This window comes from Erithacus rubecula, assembly GCF_903797595.1.
Source record: "Erithacus rubecula genome assembly, chromosome: 8".
NCBI lineage: Eukaryota > Metazoa > Chordata > Aves > Passeriformes > Muscicapidae > Erithacus > Erithacus rubecula.
Genome location: NC_136659.1, coordinates 12,317,736 through 12,334,842, shown reverse-complemented (window position 1 = coordinate 12,334,842; position 17,107 = coordinate 12,317,736). Strand labels below are relative to the sequence as shown.

The 17,107-nt window shown below is 38.2% G+C and overlaps 1 protein-coding gene across 1 annotated transcript; it reads left to right on the top strand.

Moving 5' to 3' along the window:
• Positions 1-1,304: 1,304 nt before the first annotated feature.
• On the top strand, positions 1,305-16,575 carry ZDBF2 (zinc finger DBF-type containing 2). Its single transcript, XM_079310585.1, has 8 exons — positions 1,305-1,495; positions 3,144-3,250; positions 3,842-3,893; positions 4,438-4,489; positions 5,046-5,151; positions 5,957-6,084; positions 9,167-12,060; positions 14,965-16,575. Exons 2-8 carry the CDS (start codon positions 3,149-3,151, stop codon positions 15,147-15,149), a joined length of 3,519 nt encoding a protein of 1,172 aa, XP_079166711.1. The 5' UTR covers positions 1,305-1,495; positions 3,144-3,148; the 3' UTR covers positions 15,150-16,575.
• The last annotated feature ends 532 nt before the right edge of the window (positions 16,576-17,107 follow it).

Genomic DNA, 17,107 nt, shown 5'->3' with positions numbered 1-17,107 from the left:
CTCTATCTTGCAAAAATATTCAGGAATATTCTGAGGACAAGTTGTATGGCATTATAAAACAGATTGCATAGATTTCTCATGGCTAAAAAGGGCTTCTGTTTCACATGAGCCATACTGGAAAAAAACCTTCAGTGCCTCAGCTATGTAACCAAATTTCCTTTGTTTCAACAAGCTGTGGAATTAGCTGAGCCACAGTAACTCGCTAATCCTGCCATAAACCATCAGGAAAGTAAACTATTTTAGCCTAAGATAAGATGTCTATGTATGTGTTCACCACATGTTTAAACAATGAAGCTCTGCTGACACGCAATAATTTGGGCACGTGCCTGAGCCTTCCATGCGTGCAAATGCTCCCAGCTGCAAGTTCCAGGTTCCCCAAGTTGTGTATTGTAATAGGCAACAAAATATCATCAGGCAACTTTTGTTTTGTAGTAAGTATTTATTTTTCAGCAAGAAAGATATATTCATAAGTATGCATGTATCTAAAAGAATCTAACAGCAACTAAACTCAGCCCTTCTAAAGAGAGGCATTCTCCTACTCTTCTGTCATTAGAAATTTGTATTGAATTACTTGATCAGCGTGGGTGGACATTTCTAAGCTATGGTTTCATAATCACATAGCCACACAGCAGTGCCTTTTTACAGCAGCCTCTTTAAATTCTCCGTATTACAGCACATTCAAGATTGTTTCCCCTCGGTTGCACAATCCAAGTCTGTATCTGCACCTGTCTTCACACATAAGGGTGTTGTGTTGACTTTGTGTCTGCATGGATTGCTTGAAACACCCTGCTGCTTCAGCATAATGAGAGAAATATGCGATGGCTGGGTTCCCACAGCAGACGAGATAAACGTTCAGAACCCTGTAACTCAAAAGAGAATGCAAGGTAAGGTCACATTCTTAAGACCACTCGTAAGAGAAGCAGCTCTAGCATTAACTCTGATAAAGCCAGACTTTAACATTCTGATAAAACGTGCTTCAACAAGCCACATCACATAAAGCAAAACACTTTTAACGGCCGAGAATTAAAAAAAGGTAAACCTTTAACCTGCTCTCAAGCACATGAAATGTATTTTGAATGAGAAAATGACTAGCAGGGTTGCTGAAATGAAGCTTAGCTAAGAGGTTACTTTTCCGCAAGCAAAAGCACCCGGCCAGGGCTGACAGAGAGACGCCACCCCGAGGTGTTGTGGAGCAGTTTTCGGGCGCCCGCAGCCCGGCCCTATAGGGACTGAGGGACGGGATCCCGAGCCTCTGGGGCTCCGGGGAGCAGCGCCGGGCCAGCTGCCGGCAGCCCGGCCCTATAGGGACTGAGGGACGGGATCCCGTCGGGCGGAGCGCAGCGCTGACGGAAGGACGAGCCCGGAGCGGCGGCCCTCAACCGCAGCTCCCGCCATTCCCTTCGCGGGGCGCGGCCCGCCGACCCGGAGCAGGAAGCAGAGGATGGCGTCCCTTGACCCCAGCGCGGCACTGAAGAGCGAGCGGGGAGTGATGGAGGTGAGACGGCGCCGGGAGCGGGGAATGGGGAGCGGGCGGGCGAGCGCGCGGCCGCCTCAGCGTCCCCTCCTTGGTGGGCGGCGGTGCCGGCTCCCGGCGGGGCGGGCGGAGCTCCCGGGGCACGGCCGGCCCGGGTCCCGCGGCTGCCGGCCGGCCCTGCGGCTCCTGCGGCTCCGCCCCGGGCGGCGGGGCCCGGCGGGAGACGGGGCGAGGCGGGCACGGCGGGCACGGTGCAGCGGGACGGGATTCGCGCCTGACGGGGAGGCCGCGGGCAGAGGCCGCTCCTGAGAGGAGCCGCCGCCTCCGCGCTTGCGGCAGCGCTGTGGGACGGCAGGTCCCTCTGTTGGGGCTGAGTTCCCCCTCGTGTTCTCCCTCTGCCTGCCCAGCACAGTTGCTCTCAGGTGAAGGGGTAGCAGAGTTGCTTGAGGTGTATTTCGTGGAGTAGTTTTTATTGCCTTCTCACCCTTTTTTGTTTTGAGTGTTGCGGTGCAAGAATGACACTTTCTGGGGAGTTTATCTGATGCCTTTGGCACCCAGATACTATCAGAATGCACCACTGATTTTTAAAAAAAATTATTTAATTTTTTAAAATGTGTACGTTTCATACCTTTTGGTTGCGTTATTAAATATGATTGAAGTTTTTAATTCTCCACCCGCTGTACACAGAGTAATTCAATGAAGCCGAAACGAAGCATTGGTTTTAGAGACAGCTGCTAAAATAGCTTGGTTAAAATTTTACAAAAATAAAGAAAATAGGTTTTCCTCTAAGAAATTCCCCTAAGACAATAGGTCTTCATCCTCTGACATACTGCAGTTACCACTGCAGGTGCTTTAATCTCCTTTTGGGGATGGGGATGAATGGCTGTGGTGTCCCCTGCTGGCTGTGGAACCGCTGTCTGACTGCCTCCCCTGTGGTTGCTGCACTCCTGCCACACTTCGAGCCTTATCATAAGGTTGTATGTGTACAGTAAGACTTAAGATAGCAGGAAGTTGACTTCAAGCAGGTAGAAAAAGTTCTTTTACATAAAGCATCACTCATGAGGGGTAGTTTTCTGTGTTTTTCCTTCACTTTCTTTCAGGTCCTGGCAGTGTATAGGAAATAGAACAGGATGACTGAGATCAGTTGATCTATCAAAAAAGCTTTTCTCAGCTGCCAGATGAAAAGGTTTATAGGAACAGCTGTGTTTTTTTATTTTGGTTTTTAATGTTGTTACATAAATTGCAACACTGTGGGAAGTAGGAGGAGTTTGGTGTTTTGGTGGATTGTTTTGTTTTGTTTTGGGGGTGGGGGTGGAGTGTTTAAAGTTGAGCTGTTTTAAGATATGTCTTCTCACCATACCTGCTATAACAGCCCAGGTATTTTATCATTAGCAGAGTATAGTCTGGGAAATGACAACAATGTTTAGTACACAGGGCCCATGAGGAAGAAAGAAGAGAAAAAGTTATTCCAAAAGGAATGATTAACATTTATATAGAAAAGACTATCAAAATTACTTTCATATTAAAAAAGATGTGCCACGTCAAAAAGATTTATGCATTTGTTCAACTGTTTGCAAAATGGTACAGAAAAAATTTACTTGCCTTAGGGCATGGAAAACATGCATTATTAATGCTATTTTAAAAGGCTCTTTAACTTCCGTGTTGCCAGATGGGATGAGAGAAGTGTCCTGCACTGCAAATGGCCTCCTGTTCAACATTTATTGCTTGCTAGTCTGGAGTCAGCTCTGGTGGATGAGGAAGGTTGGTGACTCTAAGGTAGGTACTAGAAAGCTGATTTAATGCTTGTGTTCCATAGCAAAAGGCCTGTGTGACACCTGGAAGTCCTTTGTGTTTAGACACCCTAAGGCACATAACTGCTTGTTGCTGCAGTCATATTTTTATTAAAAATTGTGAGATTCAAAACTGATTTGCAGATCTTTTGAGTAATAGGGATTACTTTTCCAGCCTAGATAATTACTTTGTGTCATGTAGGTCTCATATGAGTTTTCTTACATATATCTTGTCTTAATTGTTAAGGCAATTTAGGAAATTAATTAAATTGATTTGACAAGATTATTGCTTAGTAACCTAACAGGGTGTGGGCTGTGCTCTTAAGTATAGTATCTGATTTCATTAATTAAAAGTTAGCCCCTTCTATGAGAGTTAAAACGTATTGTATCATGTAGTGTTAGGGTAACTTAGTAAAGCAGCAGTTTCTTTTTAGAATACAGCTTCATTTAAATCAAGTATTGGTCTAAGCTGAAACAGTTCAGAGCTTTTAAAGAGCTTGTAGCTTGGACTGAAGGAGGAGCTTCAGGATACAGTGAGTATGAAGATGGACTGACCTTAAAAATTTTTTACTTGCAGATGTTTGAAAGAATCAAACGATCTGATGAAGCTTCTGCTTCTTCAGCACAAGGTAAGAAGTTGAAAAAGTTCAAAGTAGTTTTTGTTGCAGTTACATTTAAAAATGTAATAATTATCAATAGAAGCATTAGTTCACTTACATACTTGGTTTTCTTGAATTTCATTATGGAACTTAGATGGAAGGAGTGACTTCTAAATCATCCACAAAGTTTCCATATAGGTGTTAATTTCTTATCTGGTTGTAAGCTGTTTGAGACACTTTACATTTTATCTCAGTGGTCATGGATGTTGCAGTACCAATGTAGATTGCCTATTCTTGCACCCCAACAAATCAGTTGAATAACCCACTCACCTCAGCTATGAAAGAGTAAAGCTGATTTCATGATGTTGTTGGATGAACTTTACAGACAAAAGGATCTCTTCATGCAACTTACTAAACCTTTTATCTTCCTTTAAAATGGTAGTTTTGACAAATGCAATATAAGAGAAGTAGCTAACTGCAGGTAAAACTCTCCATCTCCTTGATACTGTGTTGGTTTTTGTGTTTTGTACATGTATGTTTGGTTGGTTCATTTCTGGTTTTTGTTTTTCTGTAGGAATCCAAAGACATGGTGTTGAGGGCTCTCCACGTCAGGACAGCAGTAGCAGGTAAGTTAGGTGATGATCTGACTGACATCCAACTTATTGCTTACAAAAGTAAAATGGGAAGAATCTGCTTTTCAACCTTGTCTGTTACCTTGTGTAATGGTATTTTTGTGATACAAAATGGATTAAGTGTATTATTGGAGGTCCTTTGTATCTTACACCCACGTACCGTTAAAAACTGGGGAAGGCACTTTGTAGTGCCCCAAACTACTGTGTGGTTTTGGTTTGTTTTTTTCTTTTATTTCAAAATACTAACAAACAGACAAATGAAAAGATGCCTCTGCCTTTCTCTTTAGAGGCAATTATTTTCAGATTTCAGCTAGCTGTGCCTTCAAGCTTTTATCCTTTGTTCTGCATTTAAGGAAGAAGTTTTTTAGTGAAATTTGTTTGAGAATACTTTAAAATGCATAGTCCCACTTACCATTACAAATTCAAAATAGAAACGTTTATCTTGCAAGTTTTTCTCATCTCTGTAGTAAGATAGATACTTAGAATTCCATGCTAAGGACATGGATTAATCAACTGAACATGTCATGATAATATTACCTGCTTCTTCCAGTTTACAGAGAAGAGGACAGGAACATGCTCAGCCTGGAGAATCCACTGTGCAAAATAGACAAGGATACTGCAACTGTTGCCACGTACACTACAGTAATCTGGAACAGGTGAGACAGCTTCTGCATAATTTGGCATCAGATAGCAAGGAGTACCTAAAGGCTTTATCAGCTTATAAGTGTCAGTTTCTACACTGAGCAGCCAATACTGAGTGGAAAATAAACCGTTTGTGAATTGCACAGTAGTGCCCTGAGGAAGATGCCTTGCTTATTTGTTACCTGTTGTAAAAGGTGCCACTGGAGTGGAACAGCTGCTTCTGCAGTCTGCTTTTTCCGAAGTGCCACACGCTCTGCGTTGCATCCATTATGTTTTTTTCCTGTGTCTTTAATCTTAAGTTCTCTATATATTTTAAAGTATTAGAATTATAGTAATATGTAAGATTTCAAGGCTGGAGACGTTTGAACAACCATTTTCAGTTCTTTTGTCAATCTCCTGTCTTTCAGACTTTTTTAATTAGAGTGAATTATAGGATGTTTGCTCATATGAAGTTCAAGAATATTATAAGTAATTTATACATTTAGAGTACATTTAGAGTATTTGTTCTGGTTAAGAGACAGATGTGAGATTTGTGAGAGTATTTGTACTAGTTAGAAGAGATTTGTCAGCAGCTACCAGAACCACTAATTTAAGTTCTGACTCATAAAGATATTTCAATACATTTTAGTATTATTTGAGACTGCCTAAACATACTTAAAAATCTCAATTAAGATTTTAAAATAGTAAAAGAAGATTTTTCTTTTTCTTTTAAGATTTTCATAGCAATGATGTAATGTTTAACCTGGGAAGGAATTTTTAGCAATAGGCCTGTGTGTTAGCAGTAGTATTAGACTAATCATCTGCTGTATCTTTCACCAGCATATTTTCAGCTCCCAGCACAGACATTTTACAACATACTGTAGGAATCGTATGGGTACCAGTAGCTTGATGGAACGTTTCCTGCAAGATGTTTTACAGCATCATCCCCACAGATACCATGACAGCAGGTATAATACAGAAGGCTTTTTTTTTTGTATGTGTTAGTGGAATGCATGTGTTATGAAGTTTTGGTTTTGTTCTACTGCTGAGCAGTAAATTTGGCTCAATTGAGGTGAAACTTGCTCAATGAAGACAAATAAACTTTGCTACTTATGGATTTGAAACTGATAGCATTTAAATATGAAGATCTGAAAAGAGACGGAATATATAGGTCAGCACTTACAGTGGCAGACTGTACAATCCCACGTGTATTTACAAATTCTTAAAATTTGAGCTTTATATATTTAATTCTAAACATTATAATTCTGGGCTTTATATATATTTTTATCAGTATATTTTATGGTATGCAATAAAAGAGTTTGTAATTTTGGTTTGTTGTTTGTTATTATGTCAGGGAGGTATTTACATGTTTAGTTTTTCATTATCCTTGCAGTTCACATGTTCAATTAATATTTGAATTACATTAATTGGCTAATTTATTAATGCTCAGATTTTGAAAAGTGTTCTCTTTATTTATCATATGCATGTTTCAAGAGTGATAATCGGATTGGTGTGTAAAATTTTTCTCTATAGACAAAGGAAAATCAGTTAAACCTTATTTGTTATGTTTTGAAAGGCAGACAAAAATCCCAGTTTGATCTCAGTATAGTACAGTGTTTCTCAATATACAGCTGCTATATGTCTGACAACCAAACAGAAGGATATTTTGTCTGAAAGCACTCATTGATAGTGTCAGGGATGTGCTGGAATTAACTATTATGCTCATCTATGCCAAACTAGCCCAGGACATGATGTACACATCACTACAAGTAAATAAATTGTCCTCCTGTCTTAGCACAATTAAATCTAATTATTTATCTGGAGAACATCCACCGTTTTTTGCCATGGGAAATACAGGATTCACTTTAAGAAAGCCTTCTCTTGAGGTGTCACAAATGCCAAGTTGTTCCTTTGGTGAATGAAATCTATTAACAAGGAAAAACAAATCTACTCATATTTCTCTAAGTTGTTTGAAGAGGGAATAGAATGAGAAAAATAATGCACAAAATCTAGATTAAAGTTGGAGAAAGAAGGGGGAAGAGTAACCCCAAACCCAGTGTTTGGCGGTAAAAAAGCAAAGATGGAAAAAAAGCTTAAATAGGTTTGTGTTGTGGTCCTGCTCTGAAGAGAAAGTTGTGGTCTTAGCTGACACCTGAGGTAAGATTTTTATTCTCTTCCTTCTCATGTTAAAACACTTGGATTTATATGCTGTTTCACTCGGTACGTTAAATACCTGGTTTTAGTATTTAGCTGGATTCAAACAAGAGATTTTCATGTGTCATTTTAAAAGATTATGGAAATATTTGTAAGACTCGATTTGTTTTACAGAACCAGTATATCTAGTAGTAATGTGGAAAAAGGAAAAAATCAGAGCTTTGCCTTATACTGAATTTCAAAGGATATTGTTGTTCTCCCCCAGTAAAAAACCAAAACAAAACCAGACACCCACAAACCACCAAATCATTCCTTCCTCCGAACTCTTGGTATGCAAGTTTTTTTACCTAAAGAAATAGTATTGAGCATTTTAGAAAGTAAATCTTCATTTTCCTTAAGGGGGTAATTTGTAGCAAAACGGTCAGAAGTCCCTAACTATATAAAACTGTAGTTCTGTTCTCTGCCACCCAAGGAGATTTGCTTAATAGTAATTTTTGAGAAGTGCTTGCAGGCTGTTAACTGGGATAGAAACCTAGGAGTTTCTATAGTTTCTCCATATGAAAATCTATTTAGTTTTTTATTCAGTCTTTCAGCAATGTCCAGATGCCAGGATGCAAAATTGTTTCACACGAAGATGGAAGAACTCTGAAGTTAGGAAGTTAAAAGATTATTTCTGTTGTATCTGACATTCCCTCATTCCCTTTAGGTTCTATTTCAGGGCTTAGGTGACCAAGAATTCATGCAAGGGCAAAGCTGCAGTTCAGCTGACCGGCTTTGTTTGATCATCTGATGTATTTGATTACTTTGCATTCGTACAGTAATATAAATAATCCTGTTTTTTTAAAATACTTCATTGTATGAGGTTTCTCTTTCTTAATGAGTCCTATATCCCTTAGCTGGATATATGTATCTTAGTTATATAACCAAGTATATACTTGTATATATACAAGTATGTACTCTTAGGTATATAACCAAGGAAAGTACTGTACTGTAAATTTTTTTCACAGTACTTCTGTCGGCTGATGTCTGCCATGTATTAAAGTAAGCATCCATTTGGGTCTCACAAGGTCTGGTTATAATTTTTGAGTGAAACACGGTATTCTCCAGTTATATTTCCATATTTTAAAAGAAGTTTTTGTTGGATTTGCCTTGCTGCTACACATGGAAGCCTTTTCGGTTCCTGAGTTGCGTAGGAAACATAGTCCATATATGTCAGCTGTGTTAATTCTGCAAGGCACAAACCCTTGTGTTTGAGATAGTCCTAAAGACGGAACTGCCAGTTACAGAATATATAAAATCTGTTGTCACAGCAAGGCTGAACAATCCTAACTTGGCTTCTTACAGGAGTGAGTCAGAAGTTGTGCTATGTCTGTGAGAAACAGTAAACATGGAATTCCTTGGCCACATGTGAGAGTTCCTATGAGGCAACCATGTTTAGTAGGGAAAAGGGCATTTGTACTCAACAGTGGTTTTTTTATACTGTCTCGTATTATAATGTTCCATTTCTCTACAAAAGCTTGATTTTAAGTAATGATAGTATGACTAAAAGGTTTACCATTTCAAATAAAGGAAGTGTCTTTACTTTTCCTGCTTTGCTGTATTTATAAAATTATTGTAATCTGTGTTTGGCTGTTCTTAATTGTTCTTGATTGCATGGAGAGGATGATAGACAAATGTCCAAATTGTTATCTTTAGCTTTGCGGAGCTTTTCCCCCTCCATAATTATAGGAAATTGAATATTGCTAGAGTAGTAGAAACAGTAATTTCAGTTTGTTCATTAGAAGAGATGCAGTCTAGGTAATGATGCTTTAAAAAACCCCACAGTGCTGTCATTTGAAAAATGTTAAGTGTATTTACAGTATTTATATAAGCTGTTTTTTCTCCCCTCCCGTTTAGACCAACCTATGATGACATGCCACTCCCTGTCACTATGGAGGCTCCTAGGATTTCTTGCCTGTCCTCAGAAGAGATGCAGAAAAAGAGGAATAGTGAGAAACAGGAGTTTTCCAGAGAAGATCAGGAGTCCATTCGTGAAATAGGCTCTTCTGTTCCATGCCTGCCTCATGAGGGCACAAAGAAAACTTCTGTTACACAAGAAGGTTTTCAAAAACTTCAAAGAGGCCAGGAACGTGTTCCAGGAATATCCCAGCCGTCTATTGGCATTTGTAGTGATAAGAGACGGGTAACTCTGAAAAATGCTCGAATTGCAAATCATAGCCATGAAGGTCAGTTTACAGCTTTGAGCCCTGTACCTCAGCAGTTTTCTCTCAGTCCTACAAGCCACGGTTCCTCTGTTAATCCTAAAACAGGAAAAAGTGTTAGGGATTTGGCAGCATCAAATCTTCTGCATAGCAGATGTGATGAAAGAGCAATGGAGGTGTGCAATAGTGATGTGTTACTGAATCCACGGCTGAATCCTGCTCCAGCACTGGTTCACCCAAAACGCCCTTCAGTTCCTCATCAGAATCCTGCTCCAGCACCAAAACGCCCTTCAGTTCCTCCTCAGAATCCTGCTCCAGCACCTGTTCACCCAAAACGCCCTTCAGTTCCTCATCAGAATCCTACATGCAGCCACAGCAATTCTTCCTATATTACCTCAGGTCAATCTCTCTCAAAGCGAGATAGTTTACGAACTCAGGATGAAACTTTGGTGTCTGATCTCCATCTCAGGGATACTGTGGGTATCAGCAGCTCCCTAGATCTTGGGATATCCCCACAGCTAGCAAGATGCAAAAACATAAAGACAAACAGAGGTGATGAAAGTTCAGTGGATGAAACTATTGAAGATGTAATTTTGAAATACTGCCACAAAACTACACCTGAAGAAATTTGTTTTAAAGAAGAGAATAATCCCAGTGTACCTTTCTCATCACTTCTCGACCCTACTAATTTAGAGGGCTCTGAAATGAGTTTTGACTGTGATGCACCAATACAGGTAGGAACAGATTTACCTAAGGCAGCTATAAAAGATATAGAATTCCTGAAAGAAGTCCAAGTATGTTTGCAAGATAAAAACTATGGAACACAGCTCTCTTCTGTTTTAAAAACTGAATCATTAGAGAAAATAGAAGCAGTGAAAAAAGATGCCGTAGTTCATACCGAAGAACCAGTTCTTCCAGCCCTGCCTCATGTGCCTCCTTCTTTTGTGGGAAAAACTTGGTCTCAAATAATGTATGAAGATGATATAAAAATTGAGGAACTTGTGCGTGATTTCAGGGAAGGTCGTTTTCGCTGCTACTTTAACAGTGAATCCTCAGCCAACTGTACAGGGAAGAGAATGAAGAAAAAAAAGAAGGATGAAAAAAGGATCAATATTATTGAGGGTAATAGAACGGAAAGTGCACCAGTTAAAGCATTGCCAGAATGTAACGATGCTTTAAGTGGTGGTTCTGATTTTGATAACCCATCTTTAGCCTCAGATACACTATGCAAGCCACAAATTGTAAAAATGCCTAGGAAAAGGACATGGCGCCTGGCTTCAAGGTGTCAGGTGGTTAAAGTCAGCCATGGCACCCAAACAAGTCTGCTGAACTACCCTGTAGCAAAAAGGAGAATGTCTAGAAGAGAGTCTGATCCAGCTGATCAGAAGGCAAGCATTGCGTGGCTGGAAAATGAAAAAACTCCAAACATGAAAACTAGGCTATGTGCTGTTAAGCTTCCAGAGTCCTACAGCAAGATCATGAGTCCTGTACAGCCCAAGACAGTGGTGTATGTACTCTCATGCCCAGAGGTAAAACAGTGCAAAGGTAAACCTGTAGATACTCCCAAAATGAGGAAAAATCATCACTCCCCAGGTAGCAAGGACTCTGTAAGGTATAAATACAAACAGTGTTCTCTCAAATATTATGACCCACTGACAAATCGAATTCTGAAAACTCCTCCCAAGAGTACAGTTGGAGAAAAGGCCAAAAAGCCCGCTCATGTTCGACAGCTTTTCAGAAGTCTGAACTTTGATGCAAACATGAAGAAACTAGCTGATACACAGAGAGAAAGCATGCCATCTAAGTCACTCAATTGGTCAGACTTCTGTAGTTCTTCTCCAACATCTTTCCTTCCAGATCGAGATAAAGGGAGTGATGCAGCTTCAAATCAAAAGACAGACGGAGCTTCTGTTTCCACAGAAAGAACAGATTGTCCTGTATCTGAGAACTCCTTTAAACACCTAATCATTTCACCTTTGAACTCTGTGATAGAAGGAGACTATAGATTAATTCCATTTAATAGAATTACCAAAACTCCCCTGACCTCCATCAGGAGTGAGTGGTTAGAGAGGGAGACTCCAAAAGCAATATGGACAAGAAAAGAAGGCACTAATAAAGAACCAGTTTTTTCCAGAAAGGCTGCAGGATCTAAGTCGGTCAGATGCACTATTGGGAGGAGAGAAAACAGAGTAACCACAGGCAAACAAACATCCAGAACTAAAAAACAGCAGAAAGAGGGGATGAGAAGACAACTTCAGCCTTGTGCCCAGAAATCTGATTTCTCCATCCATAGGTACCAGACAAGGAAAACTACAGTGGGAAAGCACCCTAAGAAAGAAAAGCCTGATGCTAAAAAATTAAAGGTGAGGAGGAAACCAAAAAGGGCCTTTCTTAACTCAACAGTTGTAACAGGGATTCCTGAAAAAAGACAGAAAGTCACATCAGAATCTTTTCCCAAGAAACTGGAGCAAGTTTCCTCCAAAGTCAAGAACTGGGAAGTAAGTGGAGATCGGGGTCATCCTGGCACCACGAGCCGGCCCTCTAGAACTTCTGCTGTACCAGTGCTTCGAAACTGTCTTGTTCTACCAGGTGAGAGCTAGCTACCAAAAGAACATTTTTTTTTCCTTTTTTTTTTTCATAGCCAACACCTGGAAGGAGGAAGAGGAAAAAAAGGAGGTCATAGACAACTCAGCTGAAGTGCTAGAGCTCCAGAAAGTGCAAAGCCAGTCTCATGTGAAACACATACAACTGTAAACTCAGCTCTTGTTCCTGGAGTATGGGGACACAATATGTTGCACTGTTCAACTGTGTAAAGCTGCAGAAGTTGTGAATTTTATTTAAAAGCACTTAGAATCATATTTTCTAGTCTTCACCTGTTCATCAGCAAAATGACCTTGAATGGTATCATATTGTTATTATGGTATTATCAGTGCGTAACAGTGCACTATAATAAGGTAATTTAGAAGCTGTGTTAATTGTGCCTATTTTAATTTTTTCACACAATTCTGAAGTGCAGAAGATGACTCAGTTGCTATGCTAGAAATTTAACAAAGATACATCAATTGGGGCTGAACTCTGTGTATATATTTTGTGTTTGTGTGTATGTGCACCTTCTTCAACACATAATATATACTTGCCTGTGGAATGGCATTAAAATTAATACAGTATGATACAATTCAGATCAATTCAGCGCTTTCTTGAAATGAAATACAATTTTACACATTTTGTATTGACTTCTTTGCTCCTGAAACCATGTCTAAAGCATTTTTGTTTTTACTAAAAGTCACTGTGGGCTCTCATCAAGCAATAACGGACCTTGTTGGTAAGGAAATATGTCTCCTTAGGGAACTATTCAAATGGTGGTGGCTGAAGTGAAATCTTGAATTCTAGAAGAAATAAACAATTAGGTTTGGGGTTTTTTTATTTGTTTTCAATAGCTTATTGATTAAGCTTATAGGGGAGTCTCACATTCCTTAGTGATGGGGATGGAAAAATTATAATACGAACAAGTAGCAGAAAATTGTTTTAGAATGTCAGCCTTGAGTTTGGGGTTCTGTGCTTTTCTGGCTTTATTTAGTGTAGTGTACATTAAATTTTTATGGAATAGAGTTCAGACTTTCTTTCTAAACTTTCAGTAAAATATCTAAATAAACCTAACAGCAGCCATCTAAATGTATTAGAGTTTAAATATGTGGTTAGAAAACCTGGTTGAATTAAAATTATACTCCATAGAGATTCATGTTTGGCCACTGATGTTCCATCTACTATGGTTTTATGGCAAAAAAAACCCAAACCCATGAGGTTTTTAGCTTGGCTTTCTTTTTTCTTTTTAATAGTTGTTATGATGACAGTTTATTTAATGTGGTTAGGAGACATAAAGCCAGTCTTACAGATGTTTCTGTGCTTTAAAACCCAAGATTAGTGGTTCATTTACAGTAAATTAGGCACATAGTTACACATCATCATAATCCAGCCTTTGGTTTTCAAATCTTCAATTTGATCTACATTAGAATCTGTTTTACCTTGAAAGTCTTCATAAATTTTCTAGTGCAGTATGTTTTTCAGAAAACACAAGAAAATCATGGAAAAGACCAGACCCTATTGTCTCTGGTATTTAATATATCTGTGCATTTTCCCCTCGAGAAACAAAAGCATTCTTGATTCTTCATTCACTTCTTTCTGAAGTGTCAAGGGTCACAGATTTGGACTGAGAAAAAGTTCGACATGGAAATGTTTTATTTTAATATACAGTATCTGAAGGAAATATAAAAGGTGTCATCATAAACTACATGTTCAGAGAATATTTTGGGAATCTTTTTTATGTATATGCATATTTCCCAAGATAAATACAAGATATTAATATGTCAGCTGCAGAGTTCCTTTACAAGTCAAATATGGTCTGACAGATTTTTATTTGTTTTGTTTTAATTTATTTTATTTTTTTATATAAAAGTTTATTTCTTATTTTCTTCTGGTTGTCAGTAGACACAGAATCTTATGACTGTATTGCAAGTCACTGGAAAATGAAGGGCTATAATATAAATTCTTACAGCCCTCAACTAATTGTGCCTGTATAATTTAATATTTTGTCTAATATAAAACTGATGTTTTTAAAGCAAAGTTTTAAAGGAATGGTTTTTATAGAAAGGCTAATTTTTAGATAAAGCAAAAGAAGATTTTTAAATAAAATTTGTTTTAAAGCAAAGCTTTAACTATAGATAAGTCCCATTCTAACATATTTTTATGGTACAGGAATGTTTTCCTATCTAACTTCATCCATCTTATTTTTCACAGTATTTCACATGTGAAGAGCATGAATTATTTTGTGTGTAAGTTTTAGTGCACATTGTACTTTAAGAACACTAGTGTGTATTTTTTTATAGTCAGAATACTGTTCTCCATATTCTCTCATTGTACATTTGTCTTATTCCAGTGCACAACTTTTCATTGAAACCATGAGTAATAAAAATGTGTTGAGGACTATAAAATGACTAATATTTGTAGACTTTAATGTGGGTTTTTTTTGTTTTGTTTTGATAATAGATTCTCTTATCAGGGTGGATTTTTAGAAGGAAAATGTTATATTTAAATAAAAGTGTAAATAGCTATATATTTTCCTTTAAAAAAAAGAAAAAGAAAAAAGTATTAAATGTAAGAATTTATTAGAGGAATATGACTTGAGGTACAAGTCTGGAAACATTTCTGTGGTTGACATTGTCAAAGTGAATATTTCTGTAGGCTTGGATGTTAATCTGTGCCTCGCTTCTGTGTGTTCAGAAACCTCTTCTGTGCATGCTCAAAGACCACTAGGAAAAAGAGGAAAGACTGTGATGTGAGAAGTAAATGCAGGAAGTGCTTTGGAAGGAGAATTATGCAAAACAAAATACTGCAAAGATATTGAATATCATGTAAAAGAAGAAGAAAATTCTTGAGAAATAGGCAAGCACATTCTTCTTAGATAAGTAATACAGTTTCTGCCCTTTGTTTCATTAGCAGCGTGGCCGATACTTCAAAACATGATTGAGAAGTCTGCACAAATGGCAAACTTGAGAGCTGAAATACTTTCTCTCCGAAATTGGTGGGTTGGTTGTTTTTGGGTGATACTACTTGTTTTTATTTTTGTTTGTGTTTCTTTTTTCCTTCTGTGTTTTTTTGTGGGAGAGGACTGGTTCTTTTAATGATAGTGGACAAAGATGTTTTCTCAGTATGTTTGCATAATATAGAGAGGCAAGAAAAGAGCTAGAGTAGGGAGGAATAAAGTCATGCTTTCTGAATTCAATTGGCAGCAGTTAGAACCAGTGCCTCCTTAAATAGTTGAGAAAAATGTTACCATGTCTTCTTCAATACATATGCAATTTTGATCTGTAAGTTCGCCATTTTTATTATACATTTCATAATTTTTAAGTCTCACCACATAAAGTACTCATTCAACCTTTCAAAACAATCTTATTCTAAGCAGATAGCTTTTTATTATTCAGTAGCATTGTGAACTATGAGTGTGACCCAGTCATACTGTGCCAGGAGTTAACCAAACATAAAATAGCATTCCCCCAAAACTTTAGATATCTGACACTTGCACCTTGCAGCTCTTCAGTTAATTTTCTGGTGGGATTTTTTGCTCTCTTGCACTTTCTGACAGGGTTGTATCCAGTGTTTTTGTAATTGTTTAATGGAAATGTCCCTCTCTGGGGCTCAGATAAATGAGGTATTTCTGTTCATAATGAGCCTACGGCTTCATCTGAAGTTGTATTTAAGTTTCATGCTAAATTTGTTCCCAAATGAGAATGTGTTTTATGATTTTTGTGTTCTCATTATTGATAACATATTTTGCAATAATTTTGCTTGATGTTGTAAGTTTATCTACTTCTCTCTCTTGTCTGTCTGTGGTCATTTGACACAATGTGGTTTTGTAAGGATACAGCAATATTACAGACTCATCCAGTGCTGTTGCTGGATGTTCTTCCTCTGTACCTTCTGCTCATTTTATTTCAGATTTATTGTTTCTATTATTTTTCTCAGTCATGTATTTGGATTTCTTTTTTTATGTTGTAAAGAGCTAAATTTCAGGGCAGTATGTTCTGTTTGGAAGTAAATGAGTGATGGGTGACAGAGGATGCTGTCCCAGTCTGAAGTGCAGAGGGCAGGCTGGCACAGGTGCTCCTCTTCTTGGGTGTCTGCTTTACTTCACAGAATAGTGTGAAACAGGAGTGGGATGATGATTCTTGATTCCTTTGCTGGTCTTCCTTTTTCTTTTCTTTCCCTTAGGGTCACTCTGCCTGAGAACAAAGTAATCTGAACTCATACTGGAAATAAAGATTTTTCAGCTTTTGGTGTTTTGGGGACAGATAGGAAAAATAAAATGTATCTTTGTCACTAATGTAACTAATCACTGAATTTTTTGCCTTTGATGTTTTATCTGCTGCTACAGCATTCCTGATAATATGTTTCAGAAAAAAATTTGTAATAGCATAGTTCTGAGCATGCCCAGAAGCAAAGGTTTTGTTCCTTGTTTGTTTTGCAGTTATAAATTCATTCATTCCTTCAGCAGAACAAATCTTGTTTTAATAAAATAAAGACTGAATATGTACTTTTGGAGTTCCTTTATTCTTGAAGTGGAATTTACCTTGAAGCTATTTACAATAATTTGTTATGGAAAGAACATCACAGAATGCTACGGAATAAGCTGCTGCTATGAAGGCAGACAGTCGTAATTTAAACAACTGTTCACAATGGTGTGATATCTTGACTCAGGGAAGCCAAGATTCATCCTATTCTGTGCCAGCTGAATGAAAAGATGACAGATACATTTAAAATGTCTAACTTCATTTTGGCAGCAAGAAACCAAGAAGCCCCAACCACATGGCAATCCCTGTAGGTCTTACTCATTAAGAGGTTTTTGAAAATGTGCACTTACTTTATGAGGGCAGGGGCTGGAAGTATTATAGTCTTAAGCAGCTTTCTACTTTATGCAAAACAGTTTGGCATGTGTAATCATAGACCAAATTAATGCAGGCAGAACTCTCTTCAAAACTTGTGTGCAACAATACTTCTAAGAGTGTGGTAAGCAGATTACTGTAATGCCTTGAACAATATAATACCTTGTTCTATAAATCTGGTAGTCATTAGCTGTTTGTAG